The 13,890-nt window shown below is 44.8% G+C and overlaps 1 protein-coding gene across 6 annotated transcripts in view; it reads left to right on the top strand.

Moving 5' to 3' along the window:
- Positions 1-13,586, top strand: part of epb41l5 (erythrocyte membrane protein band 4.1 like 5) — a 28,933-nt gene extending 15,347 nt beyond the window's left edge. Inside the window, exons 17-26 of one of the 6 annotated variants that reach the window (XM_035522819.1) lie at positions 4,067-4,209; positions 4,677-4,768; positions 5,262-5,390; positions 5,581-5,645; positions 6,281-6,400; positions 9,732-9,816; positions 10,097-10,174; positions 10,362-10,424; positions 11,282-11,415; positions 11,859-13,586. In XM_035522819.1, the coding sequence (XP_035378712.1) occupies positions 4,067-4,209; positions 4,677-4,768; positions 5,262-5,390; positions 5,581-5,645; positions 6,281-6,400; positions 9,732-9,816; positions 10,097-10,174; positions 10,362-10,424; positions 11,282-11,415; positions 11,859-11,904 (955 nt within the window). In that variant the 3' untranslated portion in view covers positions 11,905-13,586. Of the gene's footprint in view, positions 1-4,066; positions 4,219-4,676; positions 4,769-5,261; positions 5,391-5,580; positions 5,646-6,280; positions 6,401-9,731; positions 9,817-10,096; positions 10,175-10,361; positions 10,425-11,281; positions 11,416-11,782 lie in introns of all 6 variants that reach the window. The other 5 variants (XM_035522816.1, XM_035522815.1, XM_035522814.1 and 2 more) reach the window with 5 other exon arrangements.
- Positions 13,587-13,890: the final 304 nt, after the last annotated feature.

The following is a 13,890-nucleotide window of genomic DNA, read 5'->3' as shown; positions in this document are numbered from 1 at the left end:
CAAGTATAACATGCCTGTGTTTCACAGAGACAACAAGGCGCTTTAGCAAGCTGCTCTGGACATCTGCTAAATTGTGTACATGCAAAACGAAGCATTACAGTATAAAGTCCTTTACAAAGAACTATTCTGCACTTACATTGTAGAGTTTTTCTAACTGTATATTTGAATTCCATTGTTACTCATCATGTCTTTAATTAAATGTTTAAAAAGTAGACCTTTCCTAATTTCAGCAAAAATGTATATAAACAACAATTTACAATAATAACAAAAGGGTTATCCACTATAATCCACCCTAACAGCAACATTGCTATCACCAAAGTCTCGGACGTCATTCTTAATTTTCCCAGCCTGAAAAACCCAATTTTCTCGCAGAATAGAATTTAAAGCAAACGAAGTAGACTTTGCATGCAGGCTTCTGACCTGTGTGTGTGTGTGTGTGTGTGTGTGTGTGTGTGTGGTGGAGGGTCCAGTTACTTGCTGAGAAGCTTATGTTTTGTGCTACCAAAGCCCTGTTGTGTGTGTGTGTGAGAGACAGTAAGTGCACATTTTTTACCAAAGACATTCATCATCACTGACAGAGAACAGTTGAGCAGAGCTCCTTGAGACCAAAGCAAAGGGCAGAGCTTGTAAGTGAAACCGTATGGAAGAAGTTGAGTGCATCAGTGCAGATGACCGCGTCAGCTTACTGAAATAAAGCAGGGCTGGGGGGGAGGTTCGGACCTCCTCCTCGGTCAGCTCTTCTTCATCTCACTGAGGTTTGGGGAAAAACTACCCTTACCGGCCTGACTGCGCTGGTGGACGTGTGCGGTAAAGCACAGTTAGCACTAATGCATTCCGCTTTAGCATCATCTCTGTAGGTTCCCCTCTGTTCTGTGTGTTTCTGAGCATGCACGGTTGAAAACGAATCTCCTCCCACTCTTCTTAAACTAACCCAGCGCATCATTCAAGGAACACTCCATGCAAGTATTTTTAGTGGTTTGCTTCAATTGTTTTATGCCTCTGAACTTATTTGCTCTGACGTCTCATCAGGCTGATCAACATCTCCACCCTTCTGACCTGTGACCTCTGCTCCCTTTTCCCTTGACCTCTTGTTCCTAAATAACTGGGATCTCTTCTTTCGACAAGAACCATGTCGATATTAAGAACGTAGTTTCTCGGCGCGTTATTGATGATGAAGCATGTTTATCGGGGCGGCTGCAGCCTGGTCTCGCGTCGGTTTTGCAAGTACAGAAATTCGGAGACTGTTAAACATTTAGAGTTTGTGCCGAGATGAATCGGTCAATTTTTCCTCGAGCGCTTTGGAACGAGGAAAACACTGGTGTGGATGCGTGGACGCAGCACCCAGGCCAGGCATTTGAGTCCATTCAGCTGTGTTCCATCACGTAGTGGGAGTGTTGGTCTCTTATGCCACAGATCACAGTGGACCAGAGTGCGTAGAGGTAAATGAGACATGGAAGCTGTTTTTTAACACCTTTTTGCTGCCTCCCTGATAAGCTGCTGAAATTTCAGACGGGCATAGCTACATGTCGGATCACGACCAGTGCCAGGCGTGTAAAGAAAGCGTCCTTAATCCGAGTCTCTCGACTGTTTTGTGTTCCAATCCCCCTCATTTGCTCCAGAGTCCCTCCTCCTCCGTTCAAGTGTTGTCTCTTACCCACACTCCCCTGACTGTTCTGCATTCCACTCTCCTAACTACAGCCCTCAGCTCCTCCGAAAAACCCTCCCACTCGGGCAGCCTGCCTCCGCCCTGGGAACCCGCCTCTGCCCCACCCACCCCTGCATTCTTTGGCTGCGGCTCCGCCCCCAGACTGTGCTGGGACGAAGGGCGTACCAGAGTGAAACCACCTGAGCTTGAGCCTAGTCTTGCTGTAACCACAGAAACTGCTTTAAAAAAAAAAAGAATTAAAAAAACCTCCACCCTTCCTTTGCTCCTGTGACTGAAACTAGCCAGAGCAAAGTTGCGTGAGTGTACAAGTAATCGAACAAATGTCTCCCATAAGCCAGCTGGGAAACGCCCACCTGTTGTAAACAGCTCACTGAAGCGCTGGGCTCACGGCCTTTTACTGAAGACGTGAATGAGCAACAATACATCTCTTTCCTGAAATTATGCTAAATGCTAATATTTTATCATCGTTATGGTTAACTCTGTCTTGCCTTAAATGTTGTAGTATGAGGTAACTCCTGGAAGCATAGATTTTAAATTTTTTTTTTTTTTAATGGTATCCTTTTGCCATTTCAGTTCATCTATATTTTCACTGAATCCCTGTTGAATCGGAGTGGCAGGAACACAGAACAAGTTTTTGAGTGTGTTGTGTTTTTGCATGGGGTTGAGTTGTTTTGGGGGTTTTTTTGTCCTGAAAGCTTGTACCAGATTCATGTGTTCCTTCCCTGTATGCTGACTCCCTCCTTACACAACTTTACCAGAAAACACTGTGTCTGCCTTCTGTTACATATAAAGTGTGAACAAAAGATTTTCTCAATTTCACTTCGCTTTTACTTCACTTTTCCTAGTGGATACCAATAAAAGTGCATTGATGTGTTTGGATTACATTTTATTTTGGGGGGGAAAAATGTTTTATACACAGCAGTCAAAACCTGAGAAGAACACAATGTGGAAGCATGAAGAAGGCAGTGAGCTTTTCAGCTATAACGTACAGTATGTTCTTCTTAATGAGGAGAGTAGATCTGGGAAGCGTCTTGCTTTGACTCTGATATGAGGTTGCAGTAATTCAGTAATGACTTGTATGAAAGTCATAACTGCAGCTTCAGTGTATTAGAAGTTAATTATATATTCTTTTTTGACCATGTAGTTTATTAAACTCTTACATCATCAAAAAAGATTCGGGGCACTGTCACATTGTATAGATGGGCGAGGTGCTGTCTATTCTGAGCTGAATATCACTAAATGGTGACATTTAAACCGCTACCAAAGTTCAGTCTCCTTCTAGCCATGTGTGGAATGTGAGTGACCTCCCTCCCTCCTGAGTGCACCCTATCACACAAGGGTAGGAAGGCTTTTGTGGTGGGAGAGCAGGGTGTTTTAAGGAGAAGCCTCCTTGAGTTTCCTTTCTCTTACATTACTGCAGTGTGTTTGTGTGGGTGTGGGCTTTGGTTTAACCAAGCCGTGTGTGCGGGTGTGGTCAGACAGGCATGCATTTCTGTTATGTAATGTTCCAGTTGTTTTTTGTTCGTCTGTTAGAAGTGTGTATTATTGGATTTCGTCTCTCTCCACGGGCCATTTAAAATCACACTGAGTCCACTACTAGTTAACTTCTTGTAGTAGTAACATGGTATTTCTAACATGTTGATTTAATGGACGTTACACATTCATGTTAAATAACATTTATATTGAGCTTTTTAACTTTTGTCAGTAGTTATTTATGGAATCCAGTTATGAAGTTTGGTGTTTATTAATGATGAAACTTCTATTCCGTTTAAGATCTTGCAAGAACTAGTTACATCATGCGGGTTGTACTGGTGCACTAACACCAATGCTGCGTATGATTTGGTCAACTGTTTAACTCTTGGAAATGCTGTTTTTCTATGAAGAATGGAATATAATTGTTTAAATTTTATTTTCCTGGAAAGAAGATTTGTGTATGTTATGCCAGTATTCCTTGCCTTGGTGTTCTACAAAAACACCAAAGACACCTACATATTAAACTTTACACTGCCTGGAGTTTTAAGTAGTAGCAGGTTTTCCTTATTTTGGTAATGCTCAGGTTTTGAAAAAAATCATGCATACTATTCCTTCATCACACATACTCAAACAAAAAAATCATTCTCAGACAACAATCATACATACTATTCTTAACACTTTAGCCAAACTTAGACTACAAGGAGCAGCAGTATACTTAACGTCATCCCTGGAGTTTTACCGTGGGGACCCCACTGTAGTATCTTTGCTCATCCCACTGTGAGGGATCTTTGCTCGTTAGACATGGTGTGCCAGACTGCAGGTAAGTGGAGACCAGATCCATGGACCAAAGTGAATTCTACTGCAGAAGCCATCAAGTACCGGCTCGGTTCTTGTTCTGCCTTACCCGCTGCCCTCCCACCCACCCAGCACACCTGGTGCGGCAGACCTGCCGGAGACGTGCGTGGACGAGGTAGTCCGGATGCCTGTCTCCATGGCAATGGCAAGTTTGTCAGAGGAAGCGGGCCCCGGGCCTGCCCCCATCAACATCGCAGAAAGCCTCTCTCTCGTGGGTGAGTCAGGCAAGTGCATGCACGCGCGCGCACACACACACACACACACACACACACACACACACACTTTTTTTATAACATTTATATTTTTAAATATGTATTTATAGAAATGTGTACATGTATAACATTTTATTAGTTACAGAATTACATGATTGCATAATCATAATTTGCTGACTGACAGAACACCGACAAGAAAATGCAATAAAGGGAAAGTTTACATCATGCAGATGAAAAACTGCATGTTGAGCAAACAGACCCTTCGGTAGTTTAGACCCTGCTGGGTGCAGATGGAAGCAGAACCTCTGGCCGTACTGGGAGCTTTGCTCTCGCGGTCTAGTCACCTTATGTCTTACCAACTTCACTTAAATGTAAACGGTGGTTGCCCCAGAGTAAGGCATGCTAAGTGCACGTGCACGTGCATGGTTCATGGGTCACGCTGAGTCTGGGCCCTGCTCCCTTCTTCCCAGAGGCCGCTGCTCGCCTGAAGCGGTTGGAGTTGGAGAGTGTGCCAGCTTCCAGTCCTACCCGCTCCAACGTCAACGTCAACATGAACAACCAGGTAGGTGCAGCCACTCGGAAGAGTAGGGTACGTGGACTCTGTCCCCACATGCACACCCAAACCCTCGGATACACACACACATGCTCACACCTCACGCTTCACAGAGCACAAAACCTGGTAAACGGCACTCACGCAACCCTCTGTTCCTCCGTCTCCGGCCCGCCACACACGGATGGCGGGTGTGCGGAGTTCTGCGTGGTGGTCGTTTACACTCAGAGGGGTCAGGAAGCATGTCTGCACAGGCACGACACAGTAGAAGGGCATGATCACCGTCATCTGTGTCGGACACTCGACTGCACACACACGCAGACACACTACAGTCAGGCCACACTGTACATTACGTACGAATGAAATGATTTGCCCTGCCTTAGTCAGTGATGAATTGTTACACATGAGTCTGTGTCATACATCACACTGTATACAGTCTAACTCTTGAATCCACGATGTGTGTGTGTGTGTGTGTGTGTGTGTGTGTGTCTGCGCTTGTGTTCAGGAGGACGTGCTGAAGCTTTCGGAGAAGGGTCTGAACAGTGTGGGCAGCAGTCCCATCCTGACCCATCTGAAGGCTGCTGACCAGCTCAAAAGCAATGTCCTGAAGGCCCAGGCAGATGCTGAGCTGCGGGTGAATTGCACCCCCCCACTAACACTCTCCCCTCTTGCACAGGCTGCCCCCGGCAACGGCACTTCAACAACCTGTGTCCCATGCCAGTCTGAGGGTTTGCTTTTAAACGGCAGCATGTTCTAATGCTGAAGAGTAAATCGTTTTTTTTATTTTTATTTTTAATGGATCTAATGCTGGCTTGTCTGCTCAGAACACGAAAGAACAGGCCCTGCTGTCTGGGGAGAAGAACTGTAACCTGCAGGATGCAGCAGCCAGGTGAGACTCTGGGCTAACTGAGAAGGGAAAGAGTTTGTTTTTGTTTTTCTTTGAAATGGGAAAAGGAGCTTTTGTTTGGACTATAAACAAACAATTAGACAGTGAAGTGAATTTTAACATTCCTGTAGTTTTAGCATGCAGTTAGTAACATGCAGTTGTGAAGCTCATTGGTTGTTAAGAATATTCATCCGGTCTTTCCCTGATTCAGCACGGAGGGTGGGGGGGGTGGGTTGCTTTAGGACTTCATAAGGGATTATTAGATGGTGCAGACTCCTACAAGCATGTGGTTGCTGTGGGTCCTTCGGATTATCGTTGCGTATTTCTGTGTTATATGACTGATTATATCTCAGTCATGCTTGTGGACTGATTAGTTAGGAATGCACTGAAGTGTCCTTGCTTTTGTAGAATGCTTAATGCTTCACAGATGAGCATTTCTAATTAAACAAAAAAAATTAATAATCACTACCGTGAACGTTGCCATGAATGCACTAAAGCCATTGGCTATTTTTATTGAGCCCTCAAGTCCTGTACTGTTTAATCTAATAGTCTTACATTCCTGGCATTGCTGTTACTCATTTGTAGTTATTATTGTTATTACTTAGAATTATCTAATCTCTTTCCTCACCCTCCCCCAGGTTAATGGGGCGTGGCGGGCGTACAGACAGCACCTCATCCCCGACGGTGGGCGGGCGCGCCGAGCCGCAGGAGGCCAGGCAGCCGCTCAGGCAGCCCCCCCTGGGGGCGTGCTCCATGAGGTAAGGCCCTGTACATGGCACTCGCGCTCTGTGGGAGAAGGAACGGTTTGAGTGTGGATTTGATTGCAGGAGCATGTGGAATTCTCCAAGTACAGTGACTGACTTCAGATGGATGACTTGACTGTGCAGGAGTAATGACATTTGGGAAGTCTGAATATGCAGGGAGGAAGGTTGTAAGGCTTCATTTCAAACACCACCTGTGAATGCTATACATGACCCACTTCATAACAAACACACATGTTGTCCTTTAATGCTGAAAGTGGTTGCTTTGGTCTCTAACCTAGTAAAAACTAAAGCCACTTCATTAGTCCATTTCCAGTTCTCTGTTGCCATCTAGAGGTAAGCTGGCTCTGTGGGTCACGTGACCAAAGTTCTGCCTAGATACATGTTGTCCTTACATAACCACATGCGCTCAGATGCATCAGCTAGACTGTGCAGTTAGCGCTGTGGCATGACCGGGATACGTTGAGCTTTGATATTCTCAAGACAGAAGGACTCTTCTCCCCAGCCAAGGCACAGAGCAGAGAGCGAGGCAGGCCATAGCACGGGGAACGTGCTGGGGTCCACATCACCCCACACGTCAGCCACACACAACTTTTCCAGCTGTGCTGGGGATTTGAGTCATTTACCCATTGTGTCTGTTAATGTGCTCCAGGTTTTGTTTTTTTTTACCCAGTATGGATCCAGCAGCCTGTCTCTGTAGATGCAGACAGGAAGCTTGCAGGAATAATACACTTTTGCAATTAAAAGTCTGCCTGATGCGCTTATGATCTGCTCTGTCTGTGATGAAACTGGAAAAAAGTTTTGCCAGACCAAAGGATACTACAATTCATAAGTAACCAAATAAGTCTAGGGCTGAATTGAAATAAACTAGGTCATCAATAATTAATTTTTTGTGTGTGTGTGTTTATAGGACATCAATTTCACTGGCGCATTTTAAAATCCACTTCAGCTGTGTAATAAGTTGAGTGCTACATGCATGTATGTAAATCATATTTAAACATCCGATGATGAATTTAAATGTCGTTGACTGTGTTCCCGCACTTCCTGGCATCCAACACAATGGATTTTATTTTCTTTTTGTCTTTTTATGCTTCCTCCAATCCTCATTTCCACATTCGGAATCCAGTCTCAGTGCAGCTATATAACACCCTATACATTTACATTTACGGCATTTAACAGACGCTCTTATCCAGAACGATTTACAAAAGTGTTTTGTCATTTACTCATAGAATACATCCTAGTACAGTGCAGTAGGTTAGAATCAAACATACCAATGAACTAGAATACTGTAGAATACAGGGATGAATGCTGATACCTAGAAGTACAAAATACACAAGGTCTATCTTAAACAATAAGTGCTATGAACAATAAGTGCTAGAGTTTGTTAAACAACATAAACAATACCCTACAATAAGTACTAATGTAGTCAGTCAATATGGGAGCAGTGTCAGTTGTCCTTTAAATATTCTGCAAATAGATGGTTCTTCAGTCTGCATTGGAAGACTGCAAGAGACTCTGCTGTCTGGACAGCAAGTGGGAGTTCATTCCACCATTTTGGAGCCAGGACAGAAAATAGTCTCGATGCTTGTCTTCCATGAGACCTGAAGCACGGTATTTCAAGCCGAGCCGTATTTGAGGTACGAAGTACTCGAGGTACGGATCAGGCTTTGACCATTGACCTCATGTATGAAGGGGCTGGTCCATTTTTGGCTTTGTAGGCAAGCATCAAGGTTTTAAATCTGATACGTGCAGCTACAGGGTGCCAATAAAGGGAGCACGGCAGTGGAGTAACGTGTGAACTTCGGAAGATTGAATACCAGTCGTACTGCTGCATTCTGGACAAGTTGTAGAGGCTTGATGGCTCTTGGAGGAAGACCAACAAGTAGTGAGTTGCAGTAGTCTAACTTTGAGATCCCAAGAAACTACACAAACACCTGGGTAGCTTCCTGCAAGAGAAAGGGCCGAATCCTTCGCATGTTACAAAGGAGGAATCTGCAAGACTGGGTTAGATTAGAAACATGAGTTGAGAATGACAACTGGTTGTCCAAAGTTATGCCCAGGCTCCAGGCAGCTTCGGATGGTGATACCAGGGAGTTCTCGTAGGAAACAGTGAGGTCATGGTAAGGGGTGGGAGTACCTAGGATGAACAGAAGCTCAGTTTTACTGGGGTTGAGCTTCAAGTGGTGGGCTGTCCATGACGCGATGTCAGTCAAGCATGCTGAGATACATCTGGAGACCTGTGTGTCAGAGGGTGAAAAAGAAAGTAATAATTGAGTGTCATCAGCATAGCAGTGGTAGGAGAAAGCATGAGAAGATATTACATCACCAAGAGAACGAGTATACAAAGAGAAGAGAAGGGGGCCCAATACTGAGCCTTGTGGAACACCAGTGGAGAGTCTACACGGTTTGGATGTGGATTCTCTCCATGTCACCTGATTGGACCGTCCCACCAGATAGGACTGAAACCATCTCCAAGCAGAGCCAGTCACACCAAGCCTGGAGAGAAGAATGTTGTGGTTTACTCTGTCAAAGGCTGCTGAAAGGTCTAGAAGAATCAAAACTATACACACATACACACACATACGTGTGTGTGTGTGTGTGTGTGTATGTGTGTGTGTGTATGTATATATTATATGTGTGTGTGTGTGTGTGTGTGTGTGTGTGTGTGTGTATGTATGTATATATTATATATGTGTGTGTGTGTGTGTGTGTGTGTGTGTGTGTGTGTGTGTGTGTGTGTGTGTGTGTGTATACAGGCCAGCTCAGAAGTTATGACAGGATGATTTTAAAATGCACATATGTTTTCTAAAGCTTCACGGTGAATGATGTGGTTTCCTGCAAACATGCCTGCCCCTTCACTGAGTGAGTGATAAGGGGCAACAGTGAGTCATCAATAAGATGAACGTCTCTTTGGGTTGCCATGTGGCATTTTTTTTGGTCCTCTTTTGAGAGCTCAGACTAACCCCAACACTGCTTGAAAAGACTGCATTCAAACAGCTTTATAGCCAGCGGGTCTCAAAAGCTAAATCTGACTCCAAGCCTGGTTTTCGGCAAAGTCCAAATGGGTATTTGACAAAACAGGCTTATTGTCTTATCTGGATAATTGCACTTCAAATCCTGAAACTGCTTTTTTTTTCTTTCTTTTTTTCCTCCCCATGGTCCAGATATAGAAGACTTTCAGGTTTCATGTGGTTTTCAGTTATCTGGCTCACTCAGAAACCTTGCTTTGTGAATCAGAATCAGGAATGTGTTATGTCACTGCTCAGGCAGACTCACAGACCGACTGAAACGTGATCCAGCTCATCATCTGCTTGTTGTTGCCCTTCAGCCTCGACGTGACGGGAGATGAGGTCACATCTCCGCCGCCCGGCACACCGGCGGAGCTGAGGAGCGAGGAAGCTTACTCCGCCAAGGTAACAGAGGCGCCAGGCGGCTCCGTGCCGCACAGCCTGCCCCCTCCAGCCGCAGAGCCTCCGGGCGGCGCCCTGCGGCAGGGTGAAGGGCCTCGCTCCCCTCACGCCGCTGCCCGAGAGCAGAAGCCTGGCTAGCAAAGCAAAGGAGCTTGTGCAGAGCAGCTGTCATGAGCTTCTTTGCAAAAACGACAGTCCATAAGCAGTTTTTAATGCATTTTTAAGGTTTTATGCCTTTTAAACCAGACAACAAATGACCGTTGGAGTGTTTGTCCCAACGCAGGGCAGGCTGGAGGAGCAGGAGCCACGCCCTGTACCCCAGAGCGATAACCTGATTGACTTCACTGATCCTAACCCAGGAGTGAGTCCAAAGACACTACAGACACGCCAGCATTCCATCAAGCTTAGGTGTTGTGATGCTTTTAAAGGAAATGCATTTCAAAACGGTCAGCTCTCGGCCAAAGAGGACACGCCGAATCATCTAAGTGCAACAAATTGTAAGGCGATATGGTGCTGAAATTGGAATGACCTTGTCCCTATCTTAACAGCCTACGCAAGTGCAGCTGCCCAAGCCTATTACCGGCCCCCGGTGGATCATTCCAGCAGCTACGGTGAGTTCAGGCAGTTGACAGGCTCCAATAACTGGATCACATAACAGCATCATGTCGTTACCATGCGGAAGCTTTTCATGTCACTAATAAAGCCACACACTCAAGCTCCATATATTTAATTTAAATGCCCGTGTTTGCCCTCAGTTTAATTAACCGCAACACTGAAATGTGGGTAATTTAATTGAGGCATGTGGACCTTGCATGGTGGGTGTCTTTTAACACCGTAAGGCATAGGATCCATTACCAGCACTTCATAGCATTACTGCTTCCTCTTTGCATGATGTCCACAGGAACAAGAACAAGATGGGCTTGTTTTGTTTTTTGTTTTTTTAACCTCGTAATCATCTCAGATGTATGAAGTGCAGCATCGTGACGCTCACAGGGACAGCTGGAAAAATATGAGCATCAAATAGATTTTCATATTTTCAACACCCATCTCGAAATGTTCAGCATCGTATTGTGGCTTTTCAAGAATTGTCCAATGATTTCTGAAGCTCTTTGGTTTAAAAACAACCCTCGGTGCTATCATTACTAATCTGCAGTCCAGAGTCTTGGGATGCACTGTTAGTTGAAAAGAAGATGAGGGAAAAAAGATGACATTTGTAAATCTCTGCGTCCTGCAGACATATTGACCTGTACCGCGCACACTGCGTGCGTTTGTAGACCCGTAGGGTCGGCGGCCTCTCTGGGCGTTCAGTGTGCCATGACACTGGGAGCAGTGCTGCCCATCGCTCTGACCATGCATGCCAGCGCTCACCTTTCTGGTGTCCGTTTTGTCATCCTCTCGCTCTTCTGCTGACACACAGCCAGTATAGTGACCTCCGTCCCCTCTCTGTGACCCCCCCCCCCACCTCCAGCACGCCGCCGGCGCCTTTACTAACGGCCTTCTAGAGCTGGATTGCACAGCAAAGGCGACACCTCACCATCCTGAAGGGGGCGCTCACGCCTCTCTTCCTCAGCTTTCTCACACTCATAATGTGATTGGCACCAGGTTTGTGCAAGCCCTGCTTCATTCCCATGTTGTTTTAAGACTAAAATCTTGCTACTGTTAAGTTTTTGGGTTTTTTTTTTTTTTTTTTTTAATTATCATCAATTTGCTGTAGTGATTAACATCCCCATAATTATTTAGCAAATTTTAATGCAGTATGCAGTCCTCTACACAATTAAACTGCTTCGCTTTTCTTGTTAATTATCACTAAGGGATGCGGCTTTTGGATGTTTGTTGATGATAATGATGATTAATATTATTATTATTATTATTATTATTATTAATAATAACAAATTAACACTGAAACTTGGTTGAATTTGAAGTGTTTTAAATAGTCTTTAAGTGTCTCAGATTGTTCCTTTTTGTGTAGAAGTGGTCCTCACGGCTCAGGCAGTGGGATTCACCACGTCTCCTCTTGACTACAGCGTTGTTCCTCCTCCTCCCAGGGACAACAGCCACAAACCAAGGACCCTGCTGACCACTGAGCTCTGAGACCCGCGGGCCCCACACCGCCTCTTCACCGCCAGCTGCTCAGCCGCCCGCTCTGGGCTGTTCCAACCCCCCCCCCCACTACATTCTACTGTGAGGCTTCCTCACACACATTCCAGCACACCCTGAGCTTAAAGCACAGCAAGACACTAATGCCCCGTGTACGGTACATGTGACTCTACCGGCTGAACTCCACCAGACGCTCCACCTTTGAGCAGCATCAGGGTTCAGAAGGGGCCTCCAAGCTCTGACCCAGGATCAGCCTCACCGGCACCAAACAGCCTCATCTTGGACTTTAAGGACGTGGAGGGGTGTGGACACTGATTTTCCGAGACATCGTTTCCGTTACAGCCACTGCGACATGGCGCGATTTGATATCACCGCAGCTGTTCCAGGGTCAGGGCTGGGAGGCCTCCATTTGGCGGTGCTGGGACTTCTTTTCAGAGGGCTGTGGTTTTGCTCGGCCACCTACTGTTCTCAAACTCCGTGTAGTTAGATCACTGTGACAGAGCAATTTGCCAGACCGCTATGGATCACCGACTTTGGAAACTTTTATTTATAGAACAGCCGTAGGTCTTTTTACAAGCATGTTTTTCCCTTTTGTTTGCTTTTTTCTTTCTGTCCTGTCTGTTCTGAGGCACGGTAGTATTCAGTATGAAGCTTTAAAGCACTGTACTTCAAACCTGTTTATTGTTAGGACAGTTGTGTTGCGTAGCACTGGACCACATGCCATCATGGCATGGCTGAGCCACTTTGGTTTGACCTTCGATCTGTTGTTGCTGTTTTCATGTCTGTCAGAGACGTAGTTGCCTAATTACCTACCTTGTCTTAACTGCTCATTTTGCAGATTTTAAATACTTCACTCATTTTTTTAGTAAATCAAATCTACTAGCATGTATATTGCTTTTTGGATCACTGCATTTTACTGTAATTCACTGGATAATGCATGATGGTTATCATGTAGTCTTGACACTGGTTATGAGAACTGGCTAGAAAGAGGAACAGAGAAAGGAACTGTACCCAGTTCTCAAGTAGTTCTGAAATTGCAACTAACGACTGTGTTGCCATGAAGGCTGGCTGGCTAGTCTGAGGCTAGTCTGACCATAAATATGGTCACACTTTAATATGTCCTGTGTCTATTATTGTCCACCAGTTACCTCTGCACAACCAGATAAGCTCTTTCATTTACCTCTGTTGTATTCTTCGTTTTTTTTTTCCTGCTGTCTGCATCACACATTTGAATTTACAACTAGACCGTCAGATGAAGATCTCTGGACAAAAATCTGAAATGTTTTCTTGATCTTATAATGAAAGTGTTCTGATGAGAGCTGTCAGTTTTTCAGTTTGTTGTCTTCTCCAAGACCACGCTGCGATGGGCCGTTACGAGTCCTAGTCGGCCTTGAGCGCTTTCACGTTCACGATTAATGGCTGCGAGAATATGTGTAATCAGAAGTGCAGTTTCCTGTAGCTGTCTGGCTTTAATTTATTCTTTTTTCTCTCTGTTCTGTACAAGCACCCTGTTTTACTCTCTGTAGAATACCATAGATGTATTAATGACTTCTGTAGAGGTCGCAGCACTGATTGGTATCATGTATGTACACTGACTGAAGAAGTTTGAGTAGTGTGCCTTTTGTCATTTGGTATGATGTAGGTCATTCTCCAAATAAAAATGTATTTTAACAGTATACTCTTTCTCGCCATTTTATTTTCCGCACAAGTATTACTTGGCCTAAAGAGAACATCTTCCAGGTACTACTAACAAGCAACAGTTTATCTTTATAGGTATGCACAATTGATCCATTGCCCCAGTCACTCACGATGTCACCCAGGGTTCTCTTCTTGGACCCCTGCTTTTTATATAAGCTATATCTAACCTAGGTTGGATAATTTGTAATCAAGATTTGAAGTTTCAGTGTTATGCTGCTGATATTCAGATCTATATTAGTAGTGCTTCATCCACAATTTTATTAAGGGGATTACATGCATTTC

This window comes from Electrophorus electricus, chromosome 25 (assembly GCF_013358815.1).
Source record: "Electrophorus electricus isolate fEleEle1 chromosome 25, fEleEle1.pri, whole genome shotgun sequence".
In the NCBI taxonomy this organism is placed as follows: domain Eukaryota; kingdom Metazoa; phylum Chordata; class Actinopteri; order Gymnotiformes; family Gymnotidae; genus Electrophorus; species Electrophorus electricus.
The sequence above is the reverse complement of the archived record's forward strand: the minus strand, read 5'-3'. Positions and strand labels throughout refer to the sequence as shown.